The sequence below is a fragment of the Halyomorpha halys genome, unplaced genomic scaffold, assembly GCF_000696795.3.
Source record: "Halyomorpha halys isolate HHAL.00 unplaced genomic scaffold, Hhal_1.1 Scaffold207.1, whole genome shotgun sequence".
Classification (NCBI taxonomy): domain Eukaryota; kingdom Metazoa; phylum Arthropoda; class Insecta; order Hemiptera; family Pentatomidae; genus Halyomorpha; species Halyomorpha halys.
In genome coordinates this window covers 1,596,889-1,610,267 of record NW_027104696.1, presented here as the reverse complement: position 1 = coordinate 1,610,267, position 13,379 = coordinate 1,596,889, and the positions used below count along the sequence as shown (strand labels likewise).

The window sequence follows — 13,379 nt, the reverse complement described above, 5'->3', positions numbered from 1 at the left end:
TATATAAATCCAAGTGGATTTCCACAACAGCACCATCTCATAGGATTTTACTATCGATAATATTATTCCAGGTCTCGACTTCGCAACTGCATTTCCTTCTGAAGCTAAGGCGAAGGCAGAGGCACAAGTAGAGTCAGGTGATGCCGAGGGAAAAGCAGCGGCTCAGTCCGAAGCGGCAGTATCTTCTGGAGTCGAAGGCGCCAGTGGGTCAGCTGTAGCGAAGAGTAACAGCGAGGTAGAAGCGAATGGAGGAGCCAAAACTGCTGCGGCCGCCGAAGCTGCAGCCTCCGCCAAAACAGCCAAGTCACGATTCTACGGTGGAAGAGCTTCATCTCACTCTGGAGCCCTGGCCTCAGGATACGGCGGCAGTGGGCTAGCCGCTTCTTACTCCAATGCTAACGCTGGATACGGTAGCTATGGTGGGTATCCCGGATATCGTGGATATGGTGGAGCTGCGGCCTCCAGCAATGCAATGGCAGGAGGATATGGTTACTAAGTGACGTATTCGTATTGTAATAAAGATGTTTGGTGAAAAAAAAAAATTGTTTTTCTTAATCAAACACGACACAGCTATACCCTTTCAACCTTTACTTTTAAGTTATGAATACTTTTATTTGTGTTCTTGTAGTCCAATGTTTAAAAAACCCTAGCTCGTAGTCCAATAGTTACAAAAAAAATTGTTTTGCTAGTTCCCTTAAGGGTAAAAAGGACATTCTTTATAACTACTGGACTTAAGCTCTTCATCCTTAATCTATATAAGTTTATAAAGTCTTAGGTAGAATCTCTGTGTTTGGCCTTATATCGTGTTATTAGAAATTAGTCACTGTTGCGTTATGATTTGTAATGAAAACCTCCTCTATAGGTTTATAGAAGAGGAAGTACATTATAGAAGTACATATACCAGAAAAATCTATATTTATTATTTACATATTGGCAGAAAACTAAATAATATAAAACAGATATCCTTAACAACAATTCTGTAACTGGTTATGGAGCAGCGCTGTTCTTTCATACAATCAATATTAATATAAAAACCTTTTAAAATAAACTAATAATGATCATTATTATTATTTATACGTATAGACAATACGATTTAAATTTTTATAAACAGTTAGAAATGAAGATCAAATTGTAAATTTTGCTAAGCCTAAATTCCTGCTCACCCTTTTCCTTTCTCTCTCCCATAACTATAACTCCTTTTAATCCGGTAATCCTAAAAAAAACATATAATTTTCTTATGCTTCTGTTACACGATGCTTTGGACATTTACTCCAACTACGTTTATATGATGCATACAACGTTGGAAGGAGTTCGTAGTACGGTGTAGCTGTGACTATAACATGTTTAATGTTTTAAAACTTAGTACTAATTGTAACCATTTTACCGGTCTTTTACATCTATACACGATTTTTTGTTGGATTGCCACAGTATGGGAATACCTATTAATAGAAACTTCATAATATAATGTACCTATTTCATAGCCAGGGATTAAATAGGATCGAGGTACTTTGTATAAATAGTCAGGGTACTAATTTAAGAGGTGAGGTACGCTACACCGGAATGCCTCGCCAATGAATGTTCACTAGGTAAGGTATGCTAGATTGGCAGAAATATTAAATGAAAAGACCGATATTCACCATAAATCCTCGCAGGATATAAACTCTACTCCGTAAGATACTTGCGTATGTTGTCGTGTAGGAATATCAAGTCCTGAAGGTATTTATTTTAGATACTTGCGAGAACGAATACTCTTTCTGTAAGATATTTGTCTACAGTTAAGAGAGTAACCATTTCTACAGGTGAATCCGTGAGCTGGATTGAATGTTGTTAGCTATACGAGAGGCTTTTAGCGGATCAGATTATTCCAATATAATCTTTAAGTTGAAACGTGAAAATTCATTTTTATTATATACCAGTTGCTCTAATTTTTATTTTAGTATTTGTAAATTAAATTATCAGTTTTATCACTAGAGATTAATTCATATTGTAGTGATCTAGTTATAAATCGTAGTAGCAACAAGAACACCCTAACAGCCAAAATTTTAAGCTAGAAATGTTGTCATCTGATCGCAAATTAATTTTTTCCTATTAAATTAATGTTGATATATTGATTAATATATTTAATACGTATTTATTCATTTAGAAAATTACATATTGGATGTAATTTGTATGTAAAATGAATAAATACATATTAAATATATTAATAAATATATCAACATTAATTTAATAGGAAAAAATTAATTTACATATTACATGATTTATTTATATATTAATGTAGAGATAATAATAAATATATACATTATAATGTATAAAATTTGACAAAATAGAAGTTACTAATTTTTATTTTTTGCCTTTTTTTACTCAAGCGAGTTCAGCTTAAGGAGGAAGAGTGTATCATTCATTACGATGATCATAAAATAGAAAGAGAAGAAATGTAAACAGTGTAAATTACAGTTATGGCAAAGACATTTATGTTGTCTGTTTTAAGTTATGTCCTCCGAGACATTCCAGTAAAAGAATAGTACATAAATCTCCTTTGTAACCATTAGTAGTGATTTTAAAATTATAATAAAGAGTAGGAGAATTTGAAAAAACTCTATGGTGACTCATCATCTATTTAGTAAACAGATCACTCTAATTGGTGTGGAAAAAAAGTCATGTATGATTGATTGCTACGTTATCGAAAAAAAATTCACTAATTGCATCACAATAGAAGAAAAAAAACGTATAAAACTTTGATATACACCGATCATTCAAATTACACAAAAACAACTTATCTTACAGACGGATGAATGAGATTGCTTTAGGATTTACAGAGAGAAAAATTTGTCTGAAATTTGCTTCTACATCCGAGGATAAATCGATTATGAAGTTAATAAACTACAATTATTCAATGATTCTGTAATAAAGCAGAAATTCTATGAAAATGACTATCCAGAAGGAAACATTAAACAAATTTAGGAAAGAAAAAACAATACAAGGAACATATGGTAAAGGCCCACAGACGGATAGCAATAACTAAATTTTTATATCGAGATATTTGGCCTAACTAGAATAGAGGATCAATTAGTTCTTTTATCGTATTACTAGGTAGATAAATTTTTTGTTAGATTCATTGATTCTTGTTTTGATGTTGGAGAATTTTGTAATGCCTATTTCTAATTTTCTTGCGTATTCCGATTAAAATGCTTTATTATTGGAGAAGGTAGTCGTAATATTTTTTCAAAGGAATCTGGAATACCAGAGGTATAAAGCAGAAGAGTATAGGGCCTCGCACACTATCTTGCAGAACATCGGAGCCTATTTCATAGATCCCAGAACATGCATCTTATTCCCTTATACTGATATATATTAGTTAGACACATAGAGAGGATAAGAGCAGAGCTTATTAATTAGGTAGGGTTTTATTGGGCTCATGAATTAGTAGTTGATGGAAAACATTGTCGAACATCTGTGTTACGCCCAGAAAATGCCCAAACTGAACCTGAGTAAACTCTTTCAACTTCAAGTGCTTTATCAATTTTGTTCGCAGCTATATGCTTCTGACCTATGGTTGAATGTATTTGCAGAATGAGCTTGATTGTGATTTTAATAAATTAAAAATAAATCTTACATCAAATGGTCACCTCATTATTTTTTAATCTGTTCTTAGGCATTAATTCAATTTTATATGCCTATTAGCCCCCTTGGAAAAAATTAATGTTGTTATATTTATTAATAGATTTAATATATATTTATTCATATAGAAAATTGCTTCTAATATGTTGCGATGAGCTGATAACACATAAAAATACTTTACATTAATGAAATTTATTACTTACAATATTGATTCTAGATGCTACTACGATTTATAAGTTGGATCATTACAATATGAATTAATCTCTAGTGTCAAAACTTATAATTCAATTAACAAATAATAAAATGAAAATAAAGTAAAAAATAATAAAATAAATAAAAGATAATAATAATAAAAATAATCGAAAGAACTTATGTAGTGAATAATAATGATGCAAATTTACAATTAGTGAATTAATAACAGTGAGCTAATGAATTTATAATTAGTATGGAGTGAACCAGATTAAAAATAAAAATACAATTTAAAATATAATAAAGAATAAAATGTATAATAAATATAATATTATACTACATGCAATAATATATACAATATGTATCACGATATTTAATATAAAAAAATAAAGGATCTTTTTTTTTTATTTATTTATTTTATACAAGATCATATAACCGTTGTGGGTCTTACATGGTTGATAAAACCGTTCATTATATATATTTTTTTAACCGTTGATTGTGGGGTTATAGTCTCGTACAAAAAGACACCCCTAACAATATATAATTTTATAATTAAAAGAAGAAAAAAAAAGATGAAGTAAATAGATAAGAATAATGCTTCTTAATAAAAGAGAAAAGTAATATTAATAACAAAAACTAATGATATTTGTAGACTTAACAAAACAAACAATTGCCCTCTAATGGTAAAAACAAACAATGTAAGTTGAAAAAGGGACAAGAGAAGAGAAAAAATAAATAAATAACTAATAGTAATTAGTAAATTAGAGGTAGTGTGAATAATGAATTAATAAATTTCGAATTTATAACAGAATGTTCTGCAGCAGCCTGGGCTTCAGTCTTCGGGTTGAGGTTGGGTTTCCTAGGTTGTAGGTCACTGTTCCTTTAACTGTCGGCAAATGAGAGTGGAACTTCATGAACCGTTTTTTGATGTAATCTATTGAATCCATTTATTATTCCCGATGCAATTGGCTATTTCTTATGAACCAAGGAGCATTAACTGCGATTCTTAGGACTTTGTTTTGAAAAGATTGTAGTTTTTTCCTTTTCGTAAAGGATGCCGCTCCCCAGACTTCACAGCCTTACATCAGCAGTGCCCTGAGGATTGTTTTAAATATAGAACTGTAACGGATCGTTAAAACTTAAGGATACAATAATCAAAATAATCCAAGAATGCGATAAATATAGTTATATTTAAATAAATCTATAATATCTAATAAATAATCTATAAATATCTACAACTAAACACACACATACATAGCTAGTTTTAATCGTAATAAAATAAATAAATTGATGAGTTTCAAGTGATTTGACAAGTTTTATCAAAACGCGACTCTTCCGTTACGAATTCAACCGAAGATATAAATTAATGTTTTGATTAAGTTTAGAAATTTATGTTTGTACTGTTACTACAGTCAATATTTATCAATGAAAACGATTCCTAATCTCAGGGAGTCCAATGCTCATTATGATTGTTGAAGGAACTTATCAAAATTCATTGTTTAGTACTTTAATTCAATTATATTACAAGAAATTTATACATTTGTAACGGTAAACAACTATAAAACATAACAACTTGTTCTCCGTGAGAATGAATACATGTCAAAAACGTGATTGTGCATTACTAAATGCAACACAACAATTAGGTATAAAAGAGAGGTTAAAGTTGTAGTTGACAGTTCACCAGGATGAAGTCTCTCATCATCTTCTCAGTAGCAGCCCTATTCGCGGCTTCCTTAGGTAAACTCTACTTTTTCTAAATGCTTGAAATAACTTGTGTTAGTGATAATTACTCACAAAACGACACTAATAACTCTTAAATCTTATATAAATCATTTCTCATATTTCCAGTCAGGTGACATACCTAGATTAGTACTTATCTGTATTTGCGCATATCTGTACTATTACGCAAATAGTCAGTATTTGCGATGTAAAGCTTAAAGCGTCAATGATTGTCTAAAACTTCATTTATAAAAACATCATAATTTAATACGGTGATTTTTAAATGAAACATGTAAAACGGCCTTAATATTCAAATTCAATTCAAATAACAATTTATAATTTTACAGGAAAGCATATCCTTCAAATTAATCTTAATTTGCCATCTGGCTTGTATCATACGAGCAAAACTATTTTTAGTATAGAATGTTTCTTCTGAAAAAAATTCAGCGATGTTTTAGTAATTATTAGTAATAAAGAAAAGATATAATACAGAAAGGAAATCCACCAACAGTTACTGTAGATTTTTAATTAGCGGAAAGCTTAATTATCCTGTTTGGGTAAACATATTTACTAATGTTCAGAGGATCAAGGAATAATCTGAATCGCAATCATATTCAATGTAGAAAGAATGGAAAACATATTTTTTTATATATGAGTGAGCTTAAAAATTCACTAAACTGAGACCGTAGAAAAATTAAGAATTTAATTTAGGTTCGATTAGCTTTAATCATCCATATATTTTAGTAGATAAAACAGTATCTTAGTAATAATAACATAACATTTTTTTCTAGTATCAAATACTGGGGCCTTCGTCGTGGGAAGGAGTAACGCAGAGGCAAATGCACAAGCCAACGCAAACGTGGGAGCGAATCAATTATCTGGAGCTCAAGGAAAAGTAAGCTATCAAACATCGTCACAATCCCAAGCATCATCACGGTCTGAAGCATCATCAAAAACCGAAGGGTCATATCAATTCACCGCAGGAGGAAATTCTCTTAGTCAAGCAGGCGCTGAAGCAGGAGCGAAATCACAAGCAGGTGCCCAGGCTAAAGGAGGAGCTCAATCCCAAGCCGGAGGACAAGCCCAAGCAGGAGCCCAATCTCAAGCTGCCGGAAAATCTCAAGTAGGAGCCAAAGGTTCAGTTGGAGCTCAATCTCAAGCTGGTGCCCAAGCTAAAGGAGGTGCTCAATCCCAATCTGGAGGAAAAGCTCAAGCAGGAGCCCAATCTCAAGCAGGCGCTCAGGGTAAAGGAGGAGCTCAAACTGGAGGACAAGGCCAAGCCCAAGCTGGTTCAAAAACAGAAGTAGGAGTCAAAGGTTCAGTCGGAGCTCAATCTCAATCTGGTTCCCAAACTAAAGGAGGTGCTCAATCCCAATCTGGAGGAAAAGCCCAAGCAGGAGCCCAATCTCAAGCAGTTGCTCAGGCTAAAGGAGGAGCTCAAAATGGAGGACAAGGCCAAGCCCAAGCTGGTTCAAAATCTGAAGTAGGAGTCAAAGGTTCAGTCGGAGCTCAATCTCAAGCTGGTGTCCAAACTAAGGGAGGTGCTCAATCCCAATCTGGAGGAAAAGCCCAAGCAGGAGCCCAATCTCAAGCAGGTGCTCAGGCTAAAGGAGGAGCTCAAACTGGAGGACAAGCACAAGCTGGTGCATTATCCCAAGTAGTTTCTAAAGGAGGCAACACTGGAGGACATGCAGCTGCAGGAGCCCAATCTAGTGCTAGCGTTGGTACCCAAGGAGGTTCTGCTGGTGCTTCCAGTGGAAGTTTCGCACTAACAATGTAAATCATTCATGATACCACAAGTATCCTTGTATAATAATGACCCACAGTGAATAAAACGTTACGAAAAATTTACTTTTTTTTTTACCTTTCATCTATTTTCTAAGTTACCTTCACTAGATATAAGATAATTTTACATTAAAAGGATATTCTGTCATTTTTACCGAAGTAATGCTAGTATATTTTTTTAATCTTTAAAAATGTTTATTTTTTTACCTTTTATGCATTAATGAAAAGTTAGTACCGAGATATCTTTCGATAGTTGGTCACAACATCACGAGCACCATCCGCTCTTTAAGCTTAGAATCCCTTTATTGAGAGCTGAATGAGTTTTTATTAGGAAATAATTGTGAGGAAAACCGGGCTTAAATTAAGAGATATTTAGCTCACGTGTTTAAATACTATGTTTTTTATATGATGTATCAATCATATACTCTAAAGAGAAAAATGAGGCTAGTGGATTAATAATGTGATATAGAAATATATTATATTATGAATATTTAATCTTATATTTAAAAAGATAAAATGAGAAATTCGGCTATCTGGAAAGACGCTTTGCTGTCGATGGTGTCCAGTTGCCTTCTACTTTCCTCATCGCTGGTGAAGTCTACGGGATTAGTGAAAACTACTTACTCTTGCATATCGCTATCATCATAGCAACTCACCATATCTGTTGTGGCAATAGGGGCGGCACATAAGTGGTTAAACCTGTTGCTCGTAATATTCTTTGTATTAAAAAAATAAGATTCTTTGATATTAATGCTCAAGGCATATGTATGGAATAATCTTAGTCATTGGGTCATCTGTACCCAAAAAATACTAGGAAAATCTATAATAATAATCAGTAAGAAGATGGATTTGGTAGAACTCAGGAATAATCCACACAAAAAAAAATACTAAAAACTATTTATTCCATGAAAATATGTAGGCCCTCATTCATTCCTTTCTCACAGCTCCTGTTGCAATGAGATAAACCTGTTTGATAAACAGTTGGAAATTCTTCTGATTAACTCTAGAACTTCATAATAATAACAATATAAACATTGTACACAACATTGTCTTACAAATTATTTATTTTTTGATAATCAAAAATTCATATTGTGATCTCTTCCAAAACAAAATATATTTAAGTAAAATTTGAACAGTTTGAAATGGGTCTCTTTTTAGCAATTTTATTACAAAGCAACTCCTAATACTGTGCTTGTGTATTGAGTTATAATATTATTCAAGCTATATATTGCTTCTTTAACGTAAGTAAATTACAGTGACATATTCATAGAAATATGATAAAGTGCCTCATCAAATTAAAAAAATTAAATGCCCATTAAAAATTAGATATTTCATTTTGTCTGAAGTTACATTTTTTATGGAATGTTTATTACCTACAATAAATTTTCTAAATTTTCTTATTAAAAACTATCTACAATTTATAATGGAGTAAGAAGTAAACCTACAAATAAACTGGCGCTTTTTCTCGGAACAAAGTTTCATTTTAAAACATTTCATCAGATTCCAATTTTGTGTTGTTAGTAACAAGAGTTAATTTGTGAAATGAAATGGTGCTGGGGCACACCATTGTTATGAATTGAGGACTAAAGACTATTTTCAAGTGACCACTGCTCAAGTGTCTAGACGGTTGCCTGTTGCCAACACATTGGTGAGAACGCTGGTTGCAAGGTCTATGACAGTGGATTTGTTTGATACTTCAGCGAGTCTAAGAATTTAATGTGTCGTCTCCCTATAAAGTCCGAACCCAAAAGGGTAGGCGGTGTAGTGCTGGTGGCTTCTTCTCTACGCCGTACTGTCTACCATTTTGGAAGTTGCATGAACAAGGGGTCGCCGTAAAGGAACGTTGTTTAAAGTATAATATATATTTGTAGTTTTAGTCGGAGGTACAGGGCTAATGAAATCAAGAGTTGGTATAGGCGGTAGAGCTTCCTCCTCACCTTTTTGTTTTCCCATGAAAATAATTAGGCGACAATCCAGTTTTATACCCACCTATAATACAGAATTGGATGGGGAGATAATATAATTGGTCACTTCGAAGGTTCTAGGTCGTCTGGCTCGCTTTTCCTCCAACACTAGCTGTATAAGTCTACGAGGTAAGCAATTCCTTTGCGCGGTAGTTGTTTCAGGAGTACCGTTTGGAAACTCTATTGGCCAGGGACTTGGTTGCCGATAGCTTTTCTCAAGACTGCCTTGAGTTGTTTTTAACAAACATTTAGTTGGTATCTCGGGCCAAGTTGGGTATGGTGAGTTCTTCTGTGCGCTTTTCGTCATCTCACCGAAAATCCTCTGTCAGAAGTTCGCCCTATTCAGCGGGCGTCACGAGAACTTCTCCGTGGTAGAATTAAAACTTCCGGAAGTCACTATGAGTTGCCTGGAGTCAGTCATGCCATGTAGCAATCTTTCATTGCCGCATGATATTCTGGTCTGGGTGGTGAGTGAGTTCAGGGTTCCCTTGATGGATAGGTCTCTGTTACGATGATATTAATGCCTGCCTATTTGTGATGAGAGAAACGACGTGTGGTGGTGGGGTCCGTAGGTGTGGCGGGTTTGAGAGAGTTAAGACTAGCTGCCAAGTCGGTGCTTGTATTGTGCCATAGGATGTCTCTAGTATTAAAGTCACCTATCACCCAATGATTGGTCTTCGCTCCTCAAAGGTAGACGAGTTGCCGTAGCTCTTGCAGTGCCCTCCCCTGCCCCGTAATCGCCGGTATATGCTTCAGTAGGAACACTTGAACAACGTACAACAACACAAGTAGTAAAATCCTACATCTCCTAAATTATAGGATTATTAAAAGTTATAAAATTAGTAGAATGCTAAATTAATATACAAAAATTATAAAAAAGAGTTTTCGAACTTAAAAAAGAATGTTTATTCTTTTGGATATGAGTTGCTTCTCAAAGGACTGTCATTTATAAGGAGTTTTTCTAATTTATCTAGTACAATGGTTTACCAAAGCATTTAAGATGTCCTCGGCTATGTATTGTTTATCTTGAGAGAGAAAACTGTAGAGATGTTAGTTTAAAATATTATTTTATTTTTTTATGTGTTTTTATAGAAGAATAATAACACAATCTGCCACAATTAAGGAAAATTGTATATAAAGAAAAAAAGAAGAAAGAAAAAAAAATGTAAACGGAAGTAATAGTACTCCCAAAATTAAACTAAATAAAAAACTAATACTATACCAAACAATTACAAATAAGATATGTGTAAACAAAAATATAAATCAATAGATACAAGTAAACAAAGCTGATTAAATAACAAAACGATAAAGAGAATTAAATTTAATTGAAAATAAAATAAATACATATTCGCACCTGTACACAATATTTAGATTTAGGCTTGGGCACTCCGAAACATCCTTTACCACTCTCGTGTGGAAAGCAGAGCAGGGCTCCAAGGGATTAACCTGAATTATTTTTTTGTTTTAGAATATTTCTCTTGGTTTGAAGAAACAATCATAACCTATTCTACCCCAGAATAAACTATTTCATTATAAAAACTATATTTATATATTATATGAATTTTACAACTGTTCTTAATTAATTATATATGAGGTTGATTTGTGTGAACTACTAATTAGAACCCTGCTATTGATTCATGATAGGAGAGTCCGGATTACCTGAGCAATATACACCATAATAAATATTCTTCAAAGATTGAGATTTGTTAATGGTCTTTGATTGTAATCAATAGAAATATGTTGAGTTATCAAAATACAGCCATAACCACTTTATGAATATGCTGTGACAGGATCACTTCTGCTTGTTATTTGTTTGTTGTGTTTTAAGGCCATAATTTATTTTTGTTAAGTTCCAGTGTTGTTTTGTACCGTTTGAAAATAGCTAGTATTTACCAACGATGTAAGGTCAGTTGTTGTCGACCTTATTATCAGATTATATTTTTAAAATGTTAGTTTATACTATGATTCGGGGTTTCACTTATATTCTCTAAACTGGACTCCAGTCAGTTTACAGGTAACAAGCGACGTCAAACTTTTTTTTACCACAATCATCTTTTTCAAGAATTTTGTCTTAAGGAGAAATGCCATGACTCCAACAAAAGTAAAGCCACAAAGAAGTGTAAAATTCAGTTTTCAATACAATTCTTGTAGGATATAAGTCAAATTGATCTTCTATAGATAAATAACTACAATTTCTCTTAGATATTTCAATAAATCCAGTCTATGAAATGAAATTAAAAGTTATAGTAAGAAGATTAGATAAAACAAAATTTTCAAATTATTTTTTTAGACGAATCTTACTTATTTACGCACTAGTAAACCAAACAAGTTCTACCGGCTAGAAATTAAAAAAATCATAATTACTACATGTAATTATTATTACTGCTCAATCAAAATGAATAACAAAACCCCCTAACGAACTATTTTCAGTAGAGATTGGGCCTATAATAACTTGAGCCATTCTGTTTAAGTGAGTTTTGAAGGTGTTTCTGCTGGAGCTTGTTTTATAAGCCTGCCTTAAGAAGATGTCCAGTAAAAAAGTGCATAGCCTTCCTGATCTACATGAAATAATACCTGATTACGGAGTGTTAATGATGAATAGAGAGGTGTTTTTTTAGTGAGTAAGAAACTAAATATGATTTTCACATAACTTTATAAACAAACACACATAAACAACTTTGTCAAATTTGGAATCAGATTTCTTTGAATCATGCATTCCCATCGGAAACTCAATTGAAATTTTCCACGAAGGCAATCAGTGAAAGCAATGAAATTTTCCACATGATACATATATCATGTATGGGTAAAAACAAGTTGAAAAAATCTTTGGTTACTGGTTCAGAATCATTAGTTTCTGTATTTTCCATATTATGTAGGTTCTAAAGTAACTTAATATTATTGAATTATTAAAATGAAAAGTTTATCATGTTGATGATAATTATAGGGTTGGGAAATAAGTCCTTTCGGTTTTTTTGGGTGAAAGAAAACTAAGTATATTTTTTACATAATATTTATTTTAATTTACAACGTTATGTCCATTATTTTTTATTATCACAACGTTTTACATATTACAAATAGGATAAACAATCCTCTGTTGGGATTAATTGCATCAGAAAAATGTAACGTATTATAAACAAAACATGGATACAAAAACTGAAAGGACTTATTTGCCTACCCTATATTTAATTGGATATGATGTATATTACAAACACAGCCACGTCCTTATTTTAACAAAACGAATTAGATACTTTTTCCGTCAGATGGTTCAACCGTTATCAATGATAAAGCTCATATATTAAAAATCCGGCCAGAAACGTGGTTCTACGAACATTAAGAAAGTTTCTATATGATATTTAATTTATTAGTTATACTTAAATAGTGCTTTTTTTAAGTGGGGAGAGGATTTATTCTGTTCAAGAATACTTAAAAATAATTCCAGATTTAGTGCTAAGGAATCGGTCTTCTGCATTGATTGCCCCCCACAACGACCTTTATCCTCTGATGGCAATACAAATATTAAATAAATGGTAGGCAACTTGGACCAACACAACAGAAAACAAATTAAGAGTACAGTACTAACATGGAAGGCATCAATCGAAAGCTGCAGACGAAACACAGTTGCACTGACCAGACTACGAATTGGACACACTCGACTAACCCAAGAATACTTACTGTCAGGAACATCTAGACCAACATGGAGAGATGGTAACGTATCACTAACTATTTACACATACAGGCAAACTGCGGACATTTGATAGACACCGGATTACCATATCATTTGGCAACTTAATTAAACAAGAATAGCTCTCACATTCCAGAAATATTTGACTATTTTAAGAAAAGAAGTATTAACGAATACATGTTTTGTAATATCTTAATTTACATCTTTATCACATCAATCATGGCCATTTATCGTTATTGAATACATTTTTTTCCCTCTCTTTCACTCTTTTTATTTTATTTCTATTTATTTTTTTAATATTGACTATTGCTATGAAATTAGCTTATATATTCTAGTATGGATATAATCATCTATATCAGAAATGTTCCCGAGAGGTCAGTATGCCTAGGAAAACATCAATCACCTTCTCTGTCGATTGCCTT

The 13,379-nt window shown here is 32.7% G+C and overlaps 2 protein-coding genes across 2 annotated transcripts in view; both read left to right on the top strand.

Moving 5' to 3' along the window:
• The window catches only part of LOC106679481 (glycine, alanine and asparagine-rich protein), a 1,676-nt gene extending 1,140 nt beyond the window's left edge, over positions 1-536 (top strand). Inside the window, exon 2 of the mRNA XM_014418671.2 lies at positions 72-536. Within this exon, the coding sequence (XP_014274157.2) occupies positions 72-496 (425 nt within the window). The 3' untranslated portion in view covers positions 497-536. The remainder of the gene's footprint in view (positions 1-71) is intronic.
• Positions 537-5,408: 4,872 nt separating this feature from the next.
• On the top strand, positions 5,409-7,377 carry LOC106679473 (paraneoplastic antigen Ma6E). Its single transcript, XM_014418662.2, has 2 exons — positions 5,409-5,544; positions 6,318-7,377. The coding sequence occupies exons 1-2, from the start codon at positions 5,493-5,495 to the stop codon at positions 7,304-7,306; spliced, it is 1,041 nt and encodes a 346-aa protein (XP_014274148.1). The 5' UTR covers positions 5,409-5,492; the 3' UTR covers positions 7,307-7,377.
• The last annotated feature ends 6,002 nt before the right edge of the window (positions 7,378-13,379 follow it).